At 41.3% G+C, this 24071-nt stretch overlaps 1 protein-coding gene across 1 annotated transcript; it reads left to right on the forward strand.

Annotated features, from left to right (window-relative positions):
- The first annotated feature begins 296 nt into the window (after positions 1-296).
- PLVAP (plasmalemma vesicle associated protein) lies at positions 297-23481 on the forward strand. The gene is made up of 6 exons (XM_033957226.1): positions 297-751; positions 11280-11376; positions 20001-20677; positions 21763-21829; positions 22575-22620; positions 23150-23481. Exons 1-6 carry the CDS (start codon positions 368-370, stop codon positions 23154-23156), a joined length of 1278 nt encoding a protein of 425 aa, XP_033813117.1. The 5' UTR covers positions 297-367; the 3' UTR covers positions 23157-23481.
- Positions 23482-24071: the final 590 nt, after the last annotated feature.

Here is a 24071-nt window from a genome sequence, read left to right on the forward strand (position 1 = left end):
CTAATGTCAAGTCTTTTAGTCATAGAAGCTGCCACCAGAAAGGGAAAAGGTCTGACAACAAGCAGAACAAACAGGTTTGGCACAAAGTGATGAAAATGTGTCCTGTCCATTAATGGTTTAACAATAGCCCTCACTCCAGCGATTTTGTTATGATGACCTGAAGGAAACCGTGGCATCCTGATTTCCAGGATGGAGCCAGGAGAGGGGAAGGATTGAAGAGAGTAATATAAACACTCCAATACAAGGAATAAATTTTGTTGGTCCCTGTTGACCCCACCCTATATATTACCCACTGCAGTCAGTGATAAGCAGCTGCATAGTCTTACACGTCCCCATCGTCTCAGTGCACACATATATCCACCTCATAATGGATAAGAATAGCTACACCATGGCAAAGTTTGGGCTGGAGTCAAAAGAAATGCTAAACTCCAGTCAGAAAGGCTGTGGCTTTTACCTGAAATATTTCTTTGTCTTTACCTCGCTCATTCAGTTTCTGATCATCCTGGGCTTGGTGCTCTTCATGGTGTATGGAAACGCTCACGGTGCCACCGAGTCACGGCTACAGCTAATGGAGAAGAGGATCGGCGAGTGCCATGCCACCACCCTCCAGCTGAAAACCCAGAAGGACAATCTGTCTGGGCAGTTGAAGAACATGACTGGGGAGAGGAATCAGTACAGTGCTCTGTACCACACCACCAAAACACAGCTGGAGTACTTCAATGGCAGCTTCCAGCACTGTCGCCTGAATATAGTGAGTCTTTTCTTGGCTTTCTTTCCCCTCCCCCCTTCCCATTTCTTTTCTTTCTTTTGATGGTCTATCAGGTGACTCTTTGCACAGGTAGTAAGTAAAACATCAGCTGATCGGATGCTTGCAAGACATAGTGTATGAGACTCTTATAGAAATACGAGAGGTCCGTGAGAAAGACGTTAGCATTGAAACGTTGGGAAATCAAAACTGGTACAATTTTCTTTCCATTTTGATTTTGCTGTGATTTGGTATACTTTAAGATCAATAATCCGAGGACAAGAAAATATTGATTGTAGGAATGTGGCTTAGGGTGCTGGTCTTTGACCAGTTAGGGCGCTGGTCTTTGACCAGAGGGCCACCGCGTGTGCGGACTGCTGCGGCACAATGGACCCCGGGTCTGACCCAGCAGCGGCAATTCTTATGTTCTTAATTACTGAAAAGGGATGCTCTCATAGGTATAAAAGAATACCATGTGCCTTGTTGTTTATAGTTAATACCTCCGCCGATGACTACTGAAACACTGGCAAACATTCCACATCAACCATACCTCACTTTATCAGTATGAGCGGCCACCGAAAAGTTCTCAGCCCAACCAAGAAAAGAATTTATTTATTTTTAAAATTTATATACCATCTATATTTAAACGGTTTCCATATAAAATATATATAACATAAAATCAACATTACAAAAAGCCATGTCTTCAGGACATTTCTTGCCCACTTCCATCTGTACAAATAGAAATCTTTCCTTATATGAAAGGTCCAGAGAAGAGCGACTAAAATGGTTAAGGGGCTGGAGGAGTTGCCGTACAGTGAAAGATTAGAGAAACTGGACCTCTTACCCCTTGAAAAGAGGAGATTAAGAGAGGACATGATTGAAACATTCAAGATACTGAAGGGAATAGACTTAGTAGATAAGGACAGGTTGTTCACTCTGTCCAAGGTAGGGAGAACAAGAGGGCACTCTCTAAAATTGAAAGGGGATAGATTCTGTACGAACGTAAGAAAATTCTTCTTTACCTAGAGAGTGGTAGAAAACTGGAACGCTCTTCCAGAGTCTGTCATAGGGGAAAACACCCTCTAGGGATTCAAGCCAAAGTTCGACAAGTTCCTGCTGAACAAGAACGTACGCTGGTAGGGCTAGTCTCAGTTAGGGCGCTGGTCTTTAACCAGAGGGCCACCGCGTGAGCGGACTGCTGGGCACGATGGACCACTGATCTAACCCAGCAGCGGCAATTCTTATGTTCAAATAGCTGCGTTTTCAATAGTTTTTTTTAAATTTTGATCTGTCAACACATAGGTGTAATTGCTCCCATCAATGTGCTCCACATTTTAACACCTGCCACGCAAAAATCAGCTGCTGTAGTCTCAGCATATCGCACTTTAGTCGAGGTTTCAAGTAACATGGCTTTTTTTGAATGCAGTGCTCTACCGGGACAGTGTAACATCAGCAATTGCTTAAAATGATATGAAATTAAAGGAAAAGTATGGAATAACTTGTAAGTTTCAAGGATCCGCACCATCCTCTTCTTGGCTGAGCTGAGAACTTTTCAGCAGCCCCCCCATACTCATAGCACAGTCTAATTCTTCAATGGTCCAATTTTTTTTCAATTTTATATTCTTATAATAACTGTGTGACCTTCTCCATACTTTTAATCAACCCTTATCTGACTGTAGTGCTGTGAAGGACTACCTCTCCCTCAATTTGTTTATGGTAACAGTTCTTAGTGAAGTCTTGTAGTTCTCTTTAAAAAAAAAGCCATCAGGATCATTAATGGAAGAGGCAAATACAGGGTTCCAAAGAGGAGCACATGGCTTTTTTGCCTAAAAGCTGGTACTGACAGAACAACAAACGGATTTTTCTTTTCTGTGGTGATTATGCAGTACAAAACAAATTATTGCCTGATTTATTTATTTTTTTACTGTAACTTTAGTTATACTTTAATTGTTTGATGCACAGGGACTCAACTATTTTGTCTGTTGGAATAGCAATAGTAATATGAATTAGCACAAAAAGGCCAAAGGCATAAGGGCAAATAAGTATATTCACCATCCTCATTGGCCTCCTTCCCCCTCTGCTCCCAGAAGGCCCCCTTTTCTCCACTGTTGAGAGATAATACAGGTACATTACACAGGGTGTGAAAACGTCTATGCTGATACAGACGGCTGAGGGGAGATATGATTGAAGTCTACAAAATCCTGAGTGGATCGATTTTTCACTCCGTCAAAAATTACAAAGACAAGGGGACACTCAATGAAGTTACAGGGAAATACTTTTAAAACAAATAGGAGGAAATATTTTTTCAGTCAGAGAATAGTTAAGCTCTGGAATGCATTGCCAAAGGTTGTGGTAAGAGAGGATAGCGTAGCTGGTTTTAAGAAAGGTTTAGACAAGTTCCTGGAGGAAAAGTCCATAGTCTGTTATTGAGAAAGACATGGGGGAAGCCACTGCTTGCCCTGGATTGGTAGCATGGAATGTTGCTACTCTTTGGGTTTTGGCCAGGTACTAGTGACCTAGATTGGCCACCGTGAGAATGGGCTACTGGACTTGATGGACCATTGGTCTGACCCAGTAAGGCAATTCTTATGTGCTCGGATGCACAGTTAATGCATGTACCGCTTAAGCATCTTAGAGAAACAGGCAGAAAGAGAAATGCATTTAAATGCAGATCTTCAATCAGGATTCCTAAAGAGCAATTTTGTTTGGTAGTTAAGGAAAGCAGACCCTAAGGAAATAAAATCAATCATTAAATGGCCCAGAGAAGCAATGCAAATAAAGTTTTAGAGCACGGCTATCGGAGAAAATTAGATACAGTGCAAGATTGATGGATGTGTTCTCCAGCAGGCCTCTTAAGGAAAATAAGCAGTCTCACAAAGAGGAAAAGGTGCACATAACTCCTCTTTTCTAGGAAATGCCTTTTAGTGATACGCCTAGTTTTATCTTTATTAACAGCCAAAAGACGTGGGTTTTAGTCAAAAGACAAAGCAACTAGCACCAATACAGGTCTGATTAATGTCCTTCGCCACTGCAGAAAGCGGCTTCCAGTAATAAAGAAATCTGGCCTTGGCTTTAGAACACAGAAAGTGGTCTTTAAATAAGTGAAGACGCACTGAAGACTGTGATCCATACCAATATCCAGTGCTGCACTCCCTTTTGATAAATCTGTAAGGCTGAAATCCAGTTACAAATCTATTTATTATATTATACCACTAGTGTTTAAGCCCGTTAGATTAACGGGTGCTAGAATATATGTTCAGACTTAAGAGTGTTGAAATGAACACAACAGTTTGTAAAAGCATTAAAGGATCAAGGAGCAAGGCAGAAGTTAAAACAGGAAAAGCTTTGCATAATTATTAGTAAGTTTGTAGTTGCCACAGCGGCTCCTCTCACGATCCCCGCCTGCGGGGATCGTGAGAGGAGCCTCCGCCGCATCTTTGAACTTATAAATACAATTGGTGCATGCAATACATTAAGAGAGGAGCCTCCACCGCATCTTTGAACTTATAAATACAAAGCGGCGGTGCAATACATTAAGGGAGCACTGGTGCGTGAGTGTGTTCTTACAGGGAATGATGGCGGTGGCGGCGGCTATTAGAAGAGGAAAAAGTTGCTGAGTAGGTAATATCTGTATCTGTTAACAGCAGCAGGGCTCGCTCAGTCTCTTGCCCCAGCAGGATCTGTTTGAGCTTCATAGATGAATGGAAAGTCATCTTGAAGACTCACACTCCACTCCACATACCGCGAGAGGATCCTGCACGGACCTGCAGTGTAACTTCCCGGCGGCTCCTCTCACAATCGCCGCCTTCTCCGACGCAGGAGCGGCTCGTGAGAGGAGCCACTGCAGCGTCCTTGAAGTTTAAAAAAAAAAACTTCGGCTCGGCTTCGTGCTCGGCCGCCGCGGCCTGCAGCCACCGCAGCCTACAGCCGCCGACAGGCGCCACGGCCGACATCGCCTTCTTTCGCCTGGATATCCGAATGGGACTGCTCTACCTCATCCTCTGTCTTGTTAAGGGATTTGGTAAATCATGGCTTTTCTTATTTTCTCTCTCAGGGATGGAGGGTTTTGTAAGGTTCAGCGACGGCGGTGGTGTGGGGGTTTGAAAAGGCGTCGGCTGTGAAGTATGCCGCCTGCATACTTCATGGCCGACGGCTTTTCAAGACTTTAAAAACTTAGCTGCTCCTACTGTTTGCCATGGCGGGAGAGAGAGATTCGCGCGCATGCGCACCCCTACCTGAGCTGCCCTACATCTCACGGAAAACGGACGCACGCGATGGGAGTGCGCACGCACAGCCTAGCGTTTTATTATATTAGATACTATGCTGGAGTTTTATATCCCACCACATCCCTTATCTCAGATTTAGACCAGGTAACATAAAACATTTATTTATTTATACAGTTCTCCCAGGGGAGCTCAGAATGGTTTACATGAATTTATTCAGGTGCTTGAGGATTTTTCCCTGTCTGTCACAGTGGGCTCACAATCTAACTAATGCACCTGGGGTAAGGGGGGGGATTAGGTGACTTGCCCAGGGTCACAAGGAGCAGCATGGGTTTGAACCCACAACCTCAGGGTGCTGAGGCTGTAGCTTTAACCACTGTGCCATGCTCTCCTTTTACTTAATGGCACTAGAGATTTTAGTGCAGTCCAGCGAAGTAAATGCTCCAACGCTCATAAAATTCCTAATAGCGTCGGAGCCTAACACTTGGATTGGCTCGGGGTTTGGCCCCTGGAAGTCTGCTCACTGTGACCCATGGCTTCTGATTTAAAAACATAAAAATTGCCATACTGGGACAGACCGAAGGTCCATCAAGCCCAGTATCCTGTTTCCAACAGTAGCCAACCCAGGTTCCAAGTACCTAGCAAGATCCCAAGTAGTAAACAGATTTTATGCTGCTTATCCTAGGAATAAGCAGTGGATTTCCCCAAGCCACCTCAATAATAGCCTATGGACTTCTCTCTTAGGAAATTAGCCAAACTTTTTTTTAAACCCTGCAAAGCTAACTGATTTCACTACATTCTTCAGCAATGAATTCCAGAGTTTAATTACATGTTGTGTAAAGAAATATTTTCTCCGATTGTTTTAAATCTACCACTTAGTAGCTTCATTGCATGCCCCCTAGTCCTAATATTTTTTGAAAGACCTCTATCATATCATCCCTGAGCCGTCTCGTCTCCAAACTGAAGAGCCTTAGCTGCTTTAACCTTCCTCATAGGGAAGTTGTCCCATCCCTTTTATCATTTTCGTCACCCTTTTCTGTACCTTTTTTAATGCCGCTTTATCTTTTTTGAGATGCGCTGACTAGAACTGCACATAGTATCTGAGGTGCAGCTGTACCATAGAGCAATATAAGAGCATTATAACATTTTCATCTTTGTTTTCCATTCCTTTCCTGATAATTCCTAACATTCTATTTGCTTTCTTAGCTGCCGCCACACATTGAGCTGAGGGTTTCAATGTATCCTCAACAATGGCACCTAGATCCTTTTCATGGGCATTGACTCCTAATATAGAATCCAGCATTATGTAGCTTTAAGAACATAAGAATAGACTTACTGGGTCAGACCAATGGTCCATCCAGCCCAGTATCCTGTCTTCACTGAGGCTAATCCAAGTTCGGTTTCCTCTTTCCCACATGCATCACTTTGCACTTGCTCGCATTAAATGTCATCTGCCATTTTGACGCTCAGCCTTACAAGGTCCTCGTGCAATTTTTCACAATCCTGTTGCAATTTAACAACTTTGAACAACTTTGTGTCATCAGCAAATTATCTCACTAGTTAGTCCCATCTCTAGATCATTGATAAATATGTTAAAAAGTAGCGGTCCCAGCACAGACCCCTTGGGAACCCCACTTTTTACATTTAATACACCCCTCCACTTCTTTTATGCTCTTATTATGATTTTTTTCAACCATGAAAATACACTTTTAACAAGGAGAAAAAAGCCTCAGATTCCCATCCCAAGTCAGAACTTGTCTTGCTTGAGGACTAGAAAGGGTAACAACCTCACTGGCTTTAAAAAAAACTCCTTGCCTACCACTTATTCAAAGTTTTTATGTTTGCTAGTCAATTCATTAGTTAACTTAGCACAGTTCACATGTAAATAATGCTTATCACTTCTTACTTGCCCGTCTTCTCAAATAATGTTTTATGTCCTTGGATGCCTTCCTCCATAGGACCTTCCTCTATGTCATCTGCCATTTTGACGCTCAGTCCATAGGAGGAAGGCATCCAAGAACATAAAACATCATTTGAGAAGATGGGGAGACTAGCAGAGTATTGGGATACCTGGGAACAGTTTTGTACAGACCAGTGGGTGCAGGACATCATTCGAGAGGAGTAAAAGCTTGGATTTTTTTTAACTGCCTCGAGATTTTTTAATAGACTCCCCAACGAGAAAGACAGAGAAAGCAGCCAGAGTACGAGCAATGGTGAAATGGCTGCTACAGATCCGAGACATGATAGAAGTCCTGAAGACCAAACCAGGCTCAAGTAGATACTCTACAGCAGGAGCGTCCAACCTTTTGGCTCACCTGGGCCACATTGGCCGAACAAAAATGTTTCTGGGGCCACACAAATGCACAAACACTGCAGCATGACAGAGGAGGGAGCTGGCAAGATGGTAAACACCCAAAGGCAGCAGAGGAAAACACTGCATCGCCCTTGACCGGGGCGGCACAAAATCAGGTTGGACACCCCTGCTCTACAGTATAATCTCGTTATATCGGATTTCAAGGGCCGTGGCAAAACAGTCCGTTATATCCAGAATTCCATTTTTTAAAGCTTTATTTAGATCAACTTGAAACAACGTACAATCAATGAACACTCACTGCACAAGCATAGCAGCAACATCAATATCAAAACTCCGCAAAACATTGGTATGGCACGAAATGATTGCAAAACCAGAACACTAAAAGATGTTCGAAAGCATTATGTCATATTGTACTGGAAAGAAAAATACTCTGTCATTTTCATCTGGGCTGCATTTTGATACTATATCACCGGCATGCCATGCGCCTTGTAGGCGGAGCCTGCATGTCCGTTATAGCCGAAGAAAACTACCTCTAAAAGCAGCTCTGGGGACCAAATTGTTTGTCTGTTATATGTGAAATTCTGTTATATGTGAGTCTGTTATAACAAGATTATACTGTATATACTTCATTGTGACAATGAAAGATTTGGATGACTGGTGAGACCAATTCTGGATCTCAAGTCAGTCAATGCAGCCTTAAAAGTGCCCAAGTATTTAGGTGAAGGAAACCCTGGCATAAATAGGGTGTACGTAAAGTTAGGATGCCTAACAACGCCTAAGCATGTTTAGGTGGCACTAAGTGTGATTCTTTAAAGTGTGTCTAACTTTTATAGAATCTTGATTAGCGCTGCACTAGTCAGTTGACTTTTTAGGTGTATTTTATAGATTCGGGCCTACTGCAAGGGCAGTTATTCCTAGAGGGTCAGGTTGAACCTGCACCATGTCTTTCAACTTTCAAATGTAACACGTTACTTCTTGGAAAAAGTATTCCCATAAATAGGAAATATTAATGTGTGGGGATACTTTTTCTGAGATAATTTCCAGAGTGAAAGAATGCAGGTGGTTATAAAATTATTCCTTCCTTGCATGGACTCTATACGCAACCCAATGAGTGAGCAAGATTTGAAGGGATATAAATGAGGGCACCAGGAGAGGACCTCATTGTCAATGAGACTTTCCTAGCCTAGCAAAAGTTCTGGGAAGCCCTGTGGAACCATCTGGATCAACTTGTGGATCAGTCACTTCCTAGAAGTGCATAAGGAGTTATGCTTATTAAATTTAGAAGATGACTTGGAATTTGAGTGGAATGAATAATGTTAATTTGTGATATCAAAACAATGTATTCTACTGCAGTGAATACAGACCGAACCCCTTACACTGATGCTATAGAGAAGGGGTGCCCAAATGGTCGATCGCGATCAACCAGTAGATTGCAAAGGCAACGCGAGTCAATCACATTGCCTTTGTGATCTTGTTCTTCCTGCCTCCCCGAGCTAGGCCAGGCACGTACAAGCGCCAGACCCACAAAACTTCACCTCTGACGACAATTCTGATGTCGGAAAGGAAGTTCTAGGCCAGCCAATCGCTGCCTGGCTGGCCTGGAACTTCCTCTCCGACATCTGAATTGACGTCGGAGGTGAAGGCTTGTGGGCCCGGCGCTTATATGCACCAAGCCTGGCTCGGGGAAGAAGGGAGAAATCGGCGTGGTGGCTTGGAGGTGGGCAGGGGGAGAGAGACAGAAAGACAGGCAGGAGGATAGAGAAAGAAAGACAGACAGGAGAAGAGAGAAAAAAAGAGAAATAAAGAGGGGGCAGGGAGAGAGAGAAAGAAAGACAGACAGAAATAAAGAAAAGGGGAGGGGCAAAAAGAAAGAAAGAAAGAAAGAAATATTGGATTTACAGAAGAAGGAAGTGCAACTAGAGACTCATGAAATCACCAGACAAAAAGGTAGGAAAAATGATTTCATTTTCAATTTAGTGATCAAAATGTGTCCGTTTTGAGAATTTATATCTGCTGTCTATATTTTGCACTATGGTCCCCTTTTACTAAACCGCGATAGTAGTTTTTAGCGTCGGGAGCTGCGAGGGGCATTCAGCACAGCTCCCTGCGCTAAAAACCACTATCATGGTTTAGTAAAAGGGGAGGGGGTATATTTGTCTATTTTTGTATAGTTGTTACTGAGGAGATATTGCATATTTTAAAGTCATCTAAGACCTGTGAAAAACCCCCCGAATACAAATGATAATTAACCTTTTCTCTGCGTACAGTGTGCTTTGTGCTTTTTAAAATTTTATTGTTGATAGATCATTTTCACTTGGTCATTTTAAAAGTAGCTCGCAAGCCAAAAAAGTGTGGGCACCCCTGCTATAGAGAAATCAAATGCATCAATTATTGCAGGTGAAAAGAACATTGATTTAAAAAAAAAGGGGGGGGGAGAAGAAAATCAGTAGATTCATAATATAGCATAACATAAAAATGTATTTATATATTGCAGTACCTTAGGAGTTATATGTGGTTTAGAAAAGAAAATTGAAACAGTGACAATAAAACTAAATGACCTAGAAATTACAAAAATTTCTTAAATAAGTAGGTTTTCAATAATTTCCTGAACTTCTAGTAAGAGTCAGAGCCAACAGATTTACAAACACTTTATCACAAGAAGCTGCCTGAAAAGATAGAAGTCATTGAAAATAGCTGTTATATAAACAACCCTTTACGTCTTGGGCGTTGTGAATTAATGAATAAAAAATGATCCACAACTCTGGCCTCGACATAACCAATGTAGTCTTTGGTAATAAGGTGTGACATGATCTGATTTTTTCAGATTGAAAATTAATCAGACTACCGTGATTTGTATGATGCGGAGTCTATGAAGAGTTTTCTGATAACCCGCTAAGAAAACTATTTATTTATTTTTATTTAAAAAATTTCTATACCATCTATAACTATATTGCAGTAATCCAAAATACAGTACAGTACTTAAAATTAATGAATGTACCAACAGTCTACCGGAAGAAATATCAAAATATGGTCTAATAATCTGTAATTTTCAAAACATATAGAAACTTTTCCTTACTAAAACATCTATATTTGAATTCATTGTGAGATTTTGATCTAAAATAACCCCTAAAATTCTTATAGTAGGATTAATCGAGTTCAAAATTCCATTCAAATTTATACTCTTCTCTGTTTCTTTCTTCTTGCAAGAAGTAGCATAGAATAAGTTTGTTTTTTCTGTATTGAGTTTTAACTTAAATTTAGTCATCCATAATTCTACAGTTGTGATTGTGGTGGAAATTAACTGCATAGATTGAGAGAATGATGAATATATTGGAATTGCAATAGTAATATCATCATCACCTTTTCTAAATTCATTATCAGTGAGAATGAGAAGCACAATGTTAAATACTGTATATTATACATACGATCTTCCAAAATGGAGCAGCAGACTTTTTCCTCCTTTGAGCAGCAATGAATAGACTTCAGCACTTCAATGTCAAATTCAGTTTTAAATTAAAGGGTGGGGGGGGGAGGAGTGGGAGAGAGAGGATAGCTTCAGAATAAAGATACAATTTGCTTGGTTGGGGATGGGTAATTTTGTTTGGACAGAATCTGATTATATGATGTGGAATAGAGGTATTTTGAAAGTCTTTAATAAAGATGATCTTTTTCATAAAATTACTCCTTACATTGGGGGTTCTGTAAGTTACATAGCCAGGCTGAGCCAGTCAACTCAAGACATATAAATCCTACTTTTATTTCAAAAATAAATCAGAAGTTAAGTCCATAGACTAGAAAAGGTAGATCCCAGACAGGCTTAGCTTGGCCCAGACAGGCTTAGCTTAGTGACCTGGATTTACCTGATGACCTTACAAAAATAGGCTTCCTATCAAGATTAACTTGTGTTCACCTTTAAAAAAAATCCTTTCCTAGCACTTACTATTTCCATGTGATGGGAATTTTTTTCACTTCCCATCTTTCTGTTCTGTCTTGACAGAGGCAGGCCGAACTTCTCCTGCAGCAGTGCCGAATGGCCTTTGATGAAGTGAAGATGTGCAGAAAAGATCTCAGCACTTTAAACAGCACCGCTTATGGTAAGTGGTGCTTATCTGTAGGAAAGGGGGAGGAATGCTGCCATGTGAAGTAAATTCCAGGTTGTTCCTGGGTTTCTTGATACTGGAACCTGTGGCATTCTAGTCTCTGCAGCCCTGGTTTCAAATTTAAGAAGGAAAATAATAATTCACACCATGCATTGGGATATAGGCTCCAAAATCAGGACTAACTAAAAGTCTCCACCCAGAAAGTGGGCCCCAGCCACTCTAGTTAATTTATTGAGGAAAAGAACCTGTTTCATTGTGGGTGATCTCTTAAGTATAGAAATGAAGATAACAAGTGTCACGCAGGGGCTTTTCTTTCCAGATTTAGAACTGTCTGCTGTTTTGCAAAGTCCTCTGAAAAAGCTCAGTTTTAATCAACACTAAGAGAAGCTCCTATTCTATCACTTTGTGGAAGTCTTTAAATATTATTTATGTAAAATCATTGTGAGGATCTACTTTCAGTATGTCCAAGATGTCTACAATATATTTCTAGTAAGCAGTCACATCTCTCCCTTTTGCCTCATGGGGATATGAGTTCCCACTAACTCTAAAGCAGAAAAGGTGGAAGGTCATTACAGGGCAGACATGGGGAAAGGTATACATCTTCCTAGAAACATGACGGCAGATAAAAGCCAAATGGCCCTTTCAGTCTGCTCTTCCATAGCATCCACTATCTCCTCTTCACCCTAAGAGATTCCACGTGCCTGTCTTACGCTGTCTTGAATTCAAACACAGTCCTAATTTCCACTACCTCCACTGGGAGACTATTCTATGCATCTACCACCCGTTCTGTAAAAAAATGTTTCCTCCAATTACTCCTGAGCCCATCACCTCTTAATCTCATTCTATGCCCTCTCACTCTGGAGTTTCCTTTCAATTGAGACTCACTTTATGTGTATTTATGCCACATAGGTATTTAAATGTCTCTATCATATCTCCCCTCTCCCATCTTTCCTCCAAAGTATACATATTGAGATCTTAAGTCTATCCCCATATGGCGTAGACCATCATCCATTTTAGTTGCCTTCCTCTGGACTGACTCCATCTTGTTTTTATCTTTTTGCAGGTGCAACCTCCAGAATTGTACACAATATTCTAAATGAGGTCTCACCAGAATCTAATACAGGGGCATCAATACTTCCTTTTTCCTATTGGCCATTCCTCTCCCTATGCACCGTTCCGGGCACCACCCGTCCTCCTCTATGCCTCCCCCCACACCTTCCCTGCCCCCCACTACCATGCTCACATGCCCCTTCCCTTCCCCAATACCACTTTAACATTCCCAGCACAAGCAGCAACTCCAACCTGCTGCTTGCGCCAGTGTTGGCTCTTCCTCTGACTTCACTTCCTGGACCCGCACCTTGGAAGTGACATCAGAGGAAGAGGGTATGCTGTCGCGAGTAGCAGGTTGGGGTTGCTACTTACACCGGGAACATTAAAGAGGTACGGGGAAAGGGAAGGAGCAGATGGAGGTGGGGCGGAGAAGAGGGCAGGAGCGAGGTGCCTCTCACCCTTGCTACGCCACTGAACAAACATAACCCATTTGGAGACATTGCTTCTGACACAAGGGTCAGTGCCATAACTGGCATAGTTAGAGACATGTAAAAAACAAACAAACAAAAGCAGAGCAAAGTTCCTACTTATATCCATAGTAGACAGAACAAAGGAATAAAAAGACAGCTCCCCTCTTGGGATCAATATTTAACATGAAAGTTTACTGTAGCATCTTATTCAAATTCAAAATGACCTGACACAGTACCATGTTTCAGTGGAAGATTATACCAAAAAATAATTGGCAATAACTTCTGACCCCTCTATGAGCCAACACCTATAATAAAGAGACTTTCAGTACAAGCCAATCATTGATTATTGATTTATAAGGCCCCAGGCAGAGAACTTATGAGTGACGAGCACCAGATTGAAAAGCCTAAATAAGTCCTGCCCTGTATATCATTGAGTCTTAAGTAAATAATTTATCATCAACGTGGAAAAATGAAAAATAAATAAACAGGCACTTGGTGTAAGTGCAAAGAAGAGAAAGAGAGAAAAAGCGCTTCAAAACCCCATATCATATCAGAAAATAAATAATATTAACATACTATCTGAGCATTATGATGGAGTAGGAAAGTGTAGTAAAAATGAAACAAAGCAAAGAAAACTTCTGACATTATTTTGGACGCGTTTTTTAAGGGCTCCTTCTACAAAGCCGCAGGGATTTAATGGATGTCGAAATGTTTTCTGCGCGGCAGCCGCTACCGCTGCTTTGTAAAAGGGGGAGTAAGTCTATTTACTGTTCCTCAGTTTAATATTTAAGAATAGGTAGTACAAATGATTATCTGGAATCTGCCCATATGTGCTTTTTGCAATATTTTAGCTGAGGCTAAAATATCTGTATTCTAACTGAGATCAATATATCAACATTTTTCAGTTAGCTCATAAAGTTCAAGTTCAATTTATTTATTATACCGCAAATATAAAACCAGAAGGTAAATCTAAGCAGTTTACAATAAAAAAATGTAAAATTTAAAATAAACAAAGCAAAAATTAAATAGGGTAGCAAATAGAGAATGGCACGGGGAAAAAATCTGTCTCCGTCACTGTCCCGTCACCGGACCACCATCCCCTTCACCGCCCCATCCCTGTCCCTGCCATCCCCTTCACTGCCCCGTCCCCGCAGCATCCACCCTTCCCTCCCGCGTTCTGTGCATCTCCCTCTCCCTTACCTTCGCAGCATGTTTTAAGGTTTCAGTCTTGTTGAAAGCTGCTGTAGCGTAAGTGCAGTCACGCGTGTGTGGGCGAAAACTTCTCCTCTGATGCGCCACGAAGGTAAGGGAGAGGGAAAGAGATAGATAGATTCGGGTGGGTAGGAATGAAGGAGGGAGGGGGCTGCGCGCGTTCCATCCATTAACTGCGGGAACAAAGCCATTCACAGCTTCACGGGGCAGTGGATGGCCTAGTCCCTGACCGTACCTGTGGTGAGCACCTTTCCCTCCTCCACCGTTTTGGCGGGTTACCCGCGGCTAGCTGCGGGTAACATCCACCGTGTCATTCTCTAGTTGCATACAAAAAAATAAAACAAAATGTTAAATACAATTGAAAACATAAGGAAAGAGGGAATCAGCAGATTACAAAAAAGGTTGGGGAAAGGAATGAACAATATGGTAGGGGAGGAAATAGAGAATTTAGTTCTGCCCACACTAATTTTATAAAGCCAGCAATGCAACTTTTGAGAAAAGTAGCCGTCAAAAGGAAGTAAATTAAGAGCTGAAGGCTAAGAAGAAGTAGTAGGCCTTTAATTGTACCTTGAAGGTTGCAAATGGCATTTTTAGCTGTTTTGAAATATCCTGTATCATATTTGGTCATTAGTATTCAAATATATATGAAGGGATGCAGAAAGGTTCTCAGCCCAACCACCAACTTCCTAAATTATGAGCGTCATTTTGCCACTGTAGCTGAAAAGAGTGTTATCATATTTTTACTGCCTGGACTTCCTTTCATCTCAATTCTTGACCCACTTCAATCAGGCTTTTGCCCACTGCATTCCACAGAAACTGCCTTGGCTAAAGTCTCCAGTGACCTGTTCCTAAGCAAACCCAAAGGCTCTAGCCTCATCCTTCTCGATCTATCTGCTGCTTTTGACATTGTTGAGCACCACCTACACCTTGATAGGTTGTCCTCACTGGGATTCCAGGGTTCTATTCTCTCCTGATTTTCTTCCTATCTTTCCCACCACACTTTCAGTGTATGCTATGATGGATCCTCCTCTGCTACTATGCCATTATCAATCGATGTACCCCAAGGCTCTGTCCTGGGACCTCTCCATTTCTCCCTCTATACCCTCTCCCTTGGTGCACTGATCTCCTCCTATGATTTTCAGTATCACCTCTATGCTAATGACTACCACATCTACCTGTCCACACTAGATATTTCTACAGGAATCTAGGGCCATGTTTCAGCCTGCCTATCTGACATTGCAGCCTGGATGTCTTAACTGCCACCTAAAACTGAATATGACTAAGACAAAGCTTATCTTTCCATCTAAACCAGGGATCTCAAAGTCCCTCCTTGTAGGCCGCAATCCAGTCGGGTTTTCAGGATTTCCCCAATGAATATGCATTGAAAGCAGTGCATACACATAGATCTCATGCATATTCACTGGGGAAATCCTGAAAACCCGACTGGATTGCGGTCCTCAAGGAGGGACTTTGAGATCCCTGATCTAAATCCCCCCCCCCAGGAGGATGGACAAGTCCCCCATCTAAACCCCCATCTAACAGTCCCCCCTCCCCCATCTAAACCCACTCCCCCCATCCTCCCCCAGGGAGGATGGCCAACAGTCTTATCCTCCCTGTCTTACCTGCTCACAACTTTGAGGCTATCTTTGACTCCTCTCTCTCCTTCTCCACTCAGCTCCAACAAACTGCTAAAGCCTAACGCCTCTTCCTCTATAATATTACAAAAAACAACCTCTGCTCTTCGAGCACACTACCAAATCCCTTATCCACACTTAGGGTTACCACATGGCTCCAGAAAAAGGAGGACGGATTGAGACATCCGGGATTTACTTCCATTGAAAGCAATGGAAGTAAAACCCAGATGTCTCAATCCATCCTCTTTTTTCTGGAACTATATGCTAACCCTATCCACACTCATCACCTCTCGCTTAGATTACTGCAACTTGCTTCACCTTAGGTCTTCCGCTCAACTATCTTTCGTCTCTTAATCCGTCCAAAATTCTGCTGCATGACACATTCCACAAGAGCCATCATATTCACATTACCCCTCTCCTCAAATCACTTCATTTGCTCCCATCCATTTCCAAATACAGTTCAAACTCCTTTTACTGACCTACAAGTGCATTCGCGCAGCAGTCCCTCAATATCGCTCCTCACTTATCTCCCCCTATGCTCCCTCCCACAAACTCAGTCCCTTCTATTCGTACCCTTCTCCCCCACTGCCAACTCCAGACTCTGTCTTGCTGTGCCATATGCCTGGAGCAGACTGCTTGAGTCATTATGTCAAGCTCCATCTTTAGCAGTATTAAAATCCAAGCTTATTTTTTCAAGGCTGCTTTTAACTCTTAATTCCCACTCACCATAAGATACCTCTGCCCATCTTACCATTATCTCTGTGAGAAACTCTGTGGAGTGACGATGTTCCTAAAATGGAATTTATTAAAAATGTCAAAGTTCAAAAGTACAATAATATAATCCACTCAAAGATAAAATAATCGACATAAAAGCCTAAAGGACCTAAGCATGGGACCCAACATGGTCCGTGTTTCAACAAAAATTCTTCAGGGGTCCCTGAGAGTCCTATGGTTGTAGATACGTGGAACAAACTGATGTGGAGAGTTGTGAAAAAGACGCTGCTTGAAACAATTGTACTTTTGAACTTTGACATTTTTAATAAAGTCCATTTTAGGAACATCGTCATTCCAAAGTGTTTTTTGGTTTCTCCTGTTTTTTTCTCTGTGGATTTCCTGAGGTCAATTTTTTTATTTTTTCTCTGTGAGAAACTCCCCAACCCCTATATGTCCTGTTTGTCTGTCTAAATTAGATTGTAAGTGGTTATGAGCAGGGACCATCTATTACATGTACATATTAAATGCACATGTACAGCACTACATACGGCTTTAAGTGCTTTAGAAATTATAAATAGTAAGAGCAGTTAAGTGCCAATTTGCAGAAACAAAATTCTATGTATTGACATTGTTTCAGTTCATTGATTGAACCATATCCATGGCACTCTCTTATTTTTATTTGGTTTACTTATATAGATTTGATGTTTTTATATTCTGGATTTGTTGTTTTATGTTTTAGTTGATTATGGGGTTTCAGCTATTTTAAAATATCCTGTATCATATTTGGCCATTAGTTTTTTTAACAAAACTTTTGTAGGATCATTTTTAGTAACACTTTTTTTTTTTCCAATTTTTTATTCATTTTTTCATCTTACATCAAATGTACAATAATACATCAATGAAATCATATACATCACTTGAATTTCTTTCTAGTATCATCTTCAATATATAAATTAAGTCCCTTTCCCACCCACCCTTTCCACAAATATTATAAAGCAAACATATCGCACATATAATAAATTGAAAAACATTGATTTAACCAATAATATAGCTATAAATCACCCCTTTCCCAAAATTATAATTATACTTTTAGTGTAAAAAAAGGTGTCTAATCATTACAATATGTTATCAATGGCCCCCAAATCTTTTTAAAATTGTTATAATTCCCTTTTTGTATGGCAATTATTCTTTCCATTTTGTATATGTGACATAACGAGTTCCACCAGAAAGTGTAATTTAGTCTGGTGTAATCTTTCCAATTTCTGGTGATATGTTGAATGGCAACTCCTGTCATTATTAATAAAAGTTTATTATTACTAGATGAAATTTGACTTTTTATTCTCATGGACGTCCCAAATAGAATTGTATCATACGATAGAGTTACATGGTTTTCTAATAAACAATTAACTTGAGACCAAATTGATTTCCAAAAGGCTATGATGCAGGGACAAAAATATATTAAATGATCTAGGGTCCCTGCTTCCAGATTACAGTGCCAGTATCTATTAGACTTAGAGTAATCTAACTGGGGTCCAAAATGCTCTATACAACAAAAAGAACCAAGTTTGCCTCATAGATGCAGACACTGTACATCTCATTCTCCAAGACCAAATTCGTGGCCATTGAGATGCAGAAATTTGATGCTTAATCTCAATGCTCCAAATGTCTCTAAGACCACTCTTTGGTTTTTTTATTCATGAATCCAGACATCAATTTATACCACTGTGCGGCCTGGTGTCCCAAGAAATCCGCCTGAAAGCATAAGAATTCCAGACTATATACAGTAACACATTTTACTGCACATGCTATTCTTTTTATTTTTTTTTTTATTTTGTAGACTTTTTTGACCCCTGAAGCAGGCAATCTTTCGCCGACCCGTTGTACTGTGTTGGCTTTTTTTTAATTCAATTAAGATGCTACAATAAACTTTCAGGTTGAATACTGATCCCAAGAGGAGAGCGGTCTTTTTATAGTTAGAGATATCGCATTAAAGGCAGCACACACAGAGTGGTAGGAGGCTGAGCTGCTAAAGTGGCACAATCCAATGGGGTTGCAAGAGCCCAGGGCGCAGTCTCTCAAGCAAGAGATGGTCAGTCTCAGTCAGTCCTGCTGTTTTGTTAATGACTACATCAATATGATGACATGGGCTTGGCATGTAGCTAATCCTCTCCCACAAGATGACTCACAACACAACCATGGGTGATAACAGATATGTTGCACCCTTACTATTAGTTCATTCTACAAATGGTCTCAAAATTTTTAAACTACTATTATAGGTATAGGTCGTTTCAACTTTGGAAAAAGGTCGAAGTCTGGTGGACTCATGTCTGGACTGTAGGGAGCATGAGGTAACACCTCCCAGCCATATTTGCATAGTTTTTCAATGACGACATTCCCTATGTGTGAGCTAGCATTGTCGTGAAGAATGAATGGCCCAGCCAAGAGCAACTGAGGTTGGGTTTTGTGCATCTTTTGCAAAAAATCATGATAATACACTACTGTGACACTTCTTCCACATGGAACTTTGTCTGTAATGATGATGCTTTCATGAACATAAGCAAAAATCATCATTTGTTTGACTTTTGATTGAGCTTGTCAAAATTTTTGGGGGGAAGATGGAGCTCTTCACTCGTCATTGAAAAACTACACAAATACAGCTGAGAGGTGTTACCTCATGCTCCCTACAGTCCAGACATGAGTCCAACAGACTTCAACCTTTTTCCAAAGTTGAAACAATCTATGCGTGGACATCATTTTGCATCTCTGGAAGAGCTTTTTTCCACCGGTACCCGAGCCATTCGGCAACTGAACAAAAATGGGATCTTGGATGGAATAATGAAGCTTCCTGAGCGTTGGGACTCGGTCAATGCAAAGGAGAGAAACTATATTGAAGGATTGTAAAGAAATACTTGAAAAAAAAAAATAATAAAACATGTAAATTAAAAAAATAGTTTGCATTATTTATGAATTGACCCTCGTATAAGACATGAAATGAAAGCTAGACTATCAGGGAAAATGGCTTTTTGGTTGTTGTTGTTTTTAATCAGGAGAGACCATATCATCAGATCCTCTCAATTCTATTCTCACCTTTATTTCATGAATTTATCAATCCAAGAATTATTTTCAGCTGATCATAAACAGCTTTCCCATGCTGCTTCATTGTGTCAAAAAAGTATCTGTAGAAGGAATTACTCACAAACCACTACCCCACAACAACTAAAACAATGATCAATGGCAAAGTGCTAGACCCTGACCCCAAGTTAAGTCATGCCCATAAATTTCCTAATAATTTAAGTTTGTTAACCTTTTTCACTGAATCAAGAAATGAATTAGCCAAAGCACTATAAGGTGTATCTACTGCTTATAAAGACTGATTCACATACATAGAAACATGAAGGCAGATAAAGGCCAAATGGCCCATCTAGTCTGTCCATCCATAGTAACCATTATCTCTTTCTCTCTCTGAGAGATCCCACATGCCTATCCCAGGCCCTCTTGAATTCAGCCTTCTTAATATATTTTTGCTCTTCATCTGCAGTGGAAAAACTTCAGATTGAGAAAAAAAAGTCTGACCTACAGCAAGAGTTCAACACCTTCCGAGGTCATTGCGCCAAGAATATGTCTGACCTGGAGCAGAAGACGATGACAGCTGATTCAGAGCGAGGGAACTATCGTCTGCAGATGATTGAATTGCGCAAAGAGAAGAATGATCTGAAAACTCAGTTGGAAAAATTCCAGGAGAGCTGCACTACCATAGAGAGGAACTTCAAGGAGGAGCTGCAGAACCTCCACCAGACCATCACTAGCACTGTGGAGACGGTTCTGTCCTCACATACTTTGGGCCCGCTCACAGAAAAACAGATCAAAGAAAGATGCTCTCCCCTGTCTGGCCAGATCCAACATCAGATGGAAATGCAAATGAAGAATATTAGAGACCAGATCAGCTCCACACTGAAAGAAAATGTCCGTCTGCAAACCATGAAGGATCGGAACAACGAGAAGCTGAATGAATGTGAGGAGACCAAGACTATTATGAATCAAAAGCATGAGAAGGCACAGGAGGCCCTTCAGGCCAGGTGGGATGAAGACACGAAGAAGTCCATTGACAATGAGCAGAAACTGAAGGAAGAGAAACTGAACCTGGTACAGCAGTTGGAAGAGAAAAGCCAGAAACTGACCACTTTTAGCATACAATTGGAGCAGTGCCAAAAACGGGTATGTACTCCAGGCATTGAGATTCAGAGCAAAGGTTCAAGAGGTTAGTACTCTGCAGTACTGAAAGCCACTCTCAGACTTGAATTGTCAGCCTGAGGCCCTGATGAGCAGGACAAGAAATCTTGTTGACTTTGAAGTAATTGTTTATAGCGTGTTACTTTGCTTTCTCATTCACAAGCCCCTGCAGTACTTGACTTGATTTTGGGAGGAAAATGGGCTTACTTACCTGTAAACAGACACAGACAGCAGGATAAATCAATCACACATATGGGTGACATCATCCTGATGGTGCCTAACTGGACACCCTCTCCCAGAGCCCAGAAGAGTCTAGAAATCTGATCTTGTCTTGCCGCAGGGTGAACAATGTAGACTGAGACGGTGGGTTGTTGGCTGCACATTGCAGGATGCAGAAACACATGTCTAGAGTTTTTCTAGACTCTTTTGGGCTCTGAGAGAGAAGGCTTAGTTAGGTGCTGTCTATATATGGAAGTGGCTGATTATATCCTGCTTGTCCATGCAGAAAGTAAGAGAACGCTTGTATTGCTGCATGGAAGGAGGGTCGCAGGAAGGGATGACCATGAAAAATAGAAAATGACCTCATGTTGGCCATCACAGAGTACAATTGCTTTTGTTATTCCTTAGCTTGGGGAGTGTGCTATACCCAACTGCACTCTGTTATTAGCAATCAGTTTATCAGCAAGCTTGACTTCCTGAAAGATGATTACCTAGATTTTATCTCTCTTTTATAAGAATTTAGGTGAAACACTATAGTTCTATTAGAAAACAAATTGAAATGTTCCTCTCCCCTTCCCCCTTCATTATAGAACTGGAACATCATAACACCTTCCAATCGCTAGTACATATAGCCTAGACCTCTTATTTGTAGAACTATTTCAAGTATTAGCCTGCTTTCTGGGGTGGGGGTGGGGTTACTTATGTGTCGTGATAGGGGGATATTTTGAAGTGACACATGCGTCCAAGCATAGATATAATGGGAACCAGGAAGTAGGCTCCATTAGTTCTGACATTTGCAGTGTTCTGTGGTGACAGCTATGGGAAAAGTGAATATTATCTGTCATTCACAGGTTTTACCTCCTTTTTCTTCATTCAACCCCATGCAGAGGAATCCGCTGATAGTCCAAAGACCTGAAAGTAAGTCTCTGTCTGCATGTGACATTCTAGGATCTTGGTTTTCACATCCAAGCTTCGAGGGTCATCAATAAGCCAAGATTTTAGGATCCTCTTACTGAACAGGCATAAGGAGTTTGCATGTGTCTTACCTCACTGTATGCAGATCTCTCTCATTCAGTAGGGCAAAGATGTCAAGTTATCCAGTTCCAGGCTGGAGATTTGAAGACATCCTAGTGCCTGATCCTTCCCATTAGAATCAGTTCTGCAAGTCATGCACCAGGATGGAGAAGTCTGAAATCCAGGACTGTCCAAAAATCTCCAGAATGGAACCAGGTAACTTGGTATTTCTGGTAGGGAGAGCCTTAAAACCTGATCTCTTGGCAGTTTGGGAGAGAGTGAAAACCAAAGGCTCCATGAGACTATTACACTGCACAGTGTGTCTCTGGCCTCATTTTGTAGAGCCAGATTAAGAAGGGGACTACAGAATTAAAGGCTCAGAACTTTAGCTTAGTGATATGGGTAAAAGCTCCTCTCATTAGAGAAGGACTGAAGGACCAAACACATTGTGAGCAGTGAAGTGAAAAAGTGCAGAAATATTCCTTTTTCTGAAGAAAGGATGCAGGATTGATGGCAGCTTCAGTTTGGAGTGGGGGGGGGGGGGCTCTCTCATGGGACATGGACTGCAGAACCTAAACACCACCTTATGGGGGCTAAGTGGGGAAATGAAGAGAATCTTCTAATCCACTGTTTTACTCTGATTTCTTAGGTAATTATGATCAATTAAACCAAGCCATTCAGAATTTTTTAAGACGGTAAGTAGCTGTGATTTCCTCCCATATGGCAAATGTATGGACCAGATGAGCTGGAAATTTCTAATTCATATCACTGAAAGATTTGTCACCCTCTTTAAAAGGCAAAGTTGACGAAGTCTTGCCTTTTCTCATAGCCATATTAGGATGTAAGACATGCCAATGGCAGCTTTATTTAACACTAGAATCATTTTCTGGTCCCTTCACTTTTCAGTCACATCTGACAGCCCCAGTCCCTATCCCCATAGAATCTGTTTCTCAATTTGTGGTGTCATGATCAACTTTAGAAACCTCCCCCAGGAACTGGCCCTTTAAAACTCCAGTATCTGAATTCCTCAGGCACACTGCCAAAAGGAACTGGGAGCTTGATTGCAGGGCCAGAAGTATCTTTGGATCAGATGAGATCCAAAAGCCCAAGTGCACAGGTACTAGAGTAGAAACAGTCACGTCACATTTCCACATGGGAAAATGGAATAACACACTGTCTCCTCCTGGGTTTTTTTTTTTAATGTTCCTCTTTCCTCAATTCCAGGAGCTAATCATCATCAGACCAGCCCAAAACTGGAAGAATGAAGCTACACAAACAAATGTTTAATGTGAGAAGAAAAAGGAGACAAATGGACTCTGTATTTTATCCCAGTCATGGCCAAAAGCAAAGAGCCTGAGGACGTCCTGCACCATGATTAGAGAAGCAGCCCTGTAGTGGGATATCTAATTTCACTGTACCATCAGAGTAGCCTGCAATGTCTAAGAAAATTCATCTGTTATGAGCTTATGAGTGGTATAATATAGTTTACTAACCTTCCAAGTGCTTTACTAGCAGCCCAGCAAGATTCTCTTCCTCCTCCCCCCCCCCCCCTAAAATAGAACAGTGCAGGCAGAAAGTAGCAGCTATGCAGCAAACTAGTCCATACGAGTCAACATTTCAGAAGGATTCAGCGTTAATCTTGACATAAACTACGCCTCTATGGACACAGCAAAAGAGTTTGCTCAGCATTGGAGGTGCTTAAGCACTTGCTGGCACCTATGGAAAGTCTCAGCTAATCAGGAACCAAACCTATAGAATAGCACAAGAGTCAAGGCAAATCACTACACTCAGCTATATGAAAATCCTTTACAGCCTCTTCTGCACCTACTTGAAAAATATAGCTTACCTTTCATTTTTATGTGTGGGGTTTTTTTTTAAAATCAAATAAATAACCTATGGTGTAAAATAAGCCTCATGTATCTTACTAAATGCTAAAGATTATAGGGTGGAGGGCTATGACTGATGGGTTGAGCTGAGAGAGGCTAGAACCAGGCTGTGGCAAATAAGAGAGACAAAGAAGTTGTGTGTGTGTGGGGGGGGGGGGGACTGAGAGCCAAATACAGTGGAGGTGTAAGAGCGCTGGAGATACAGTAGGCTGCTGCAAGAGAAATCTAATCTTCTATTTGTGCGTCACACATACCTATTC

This window comes from Geotrypetes seraphini, chromosome 8 (genome assembly GCF_902459505.1).
Source record: "Geotrypetes seraphini chromosome 8, aGeoSer1.1, whole genome shotgun sequence".
Classification (NCBI taxonomy): domain Eukaryota; kingdom Metazoa; phylum Chordata; class Amphibia; order Gymnophiona; family Dermophiidae; genus Geotrypetes; species Geotrypetes seraphini.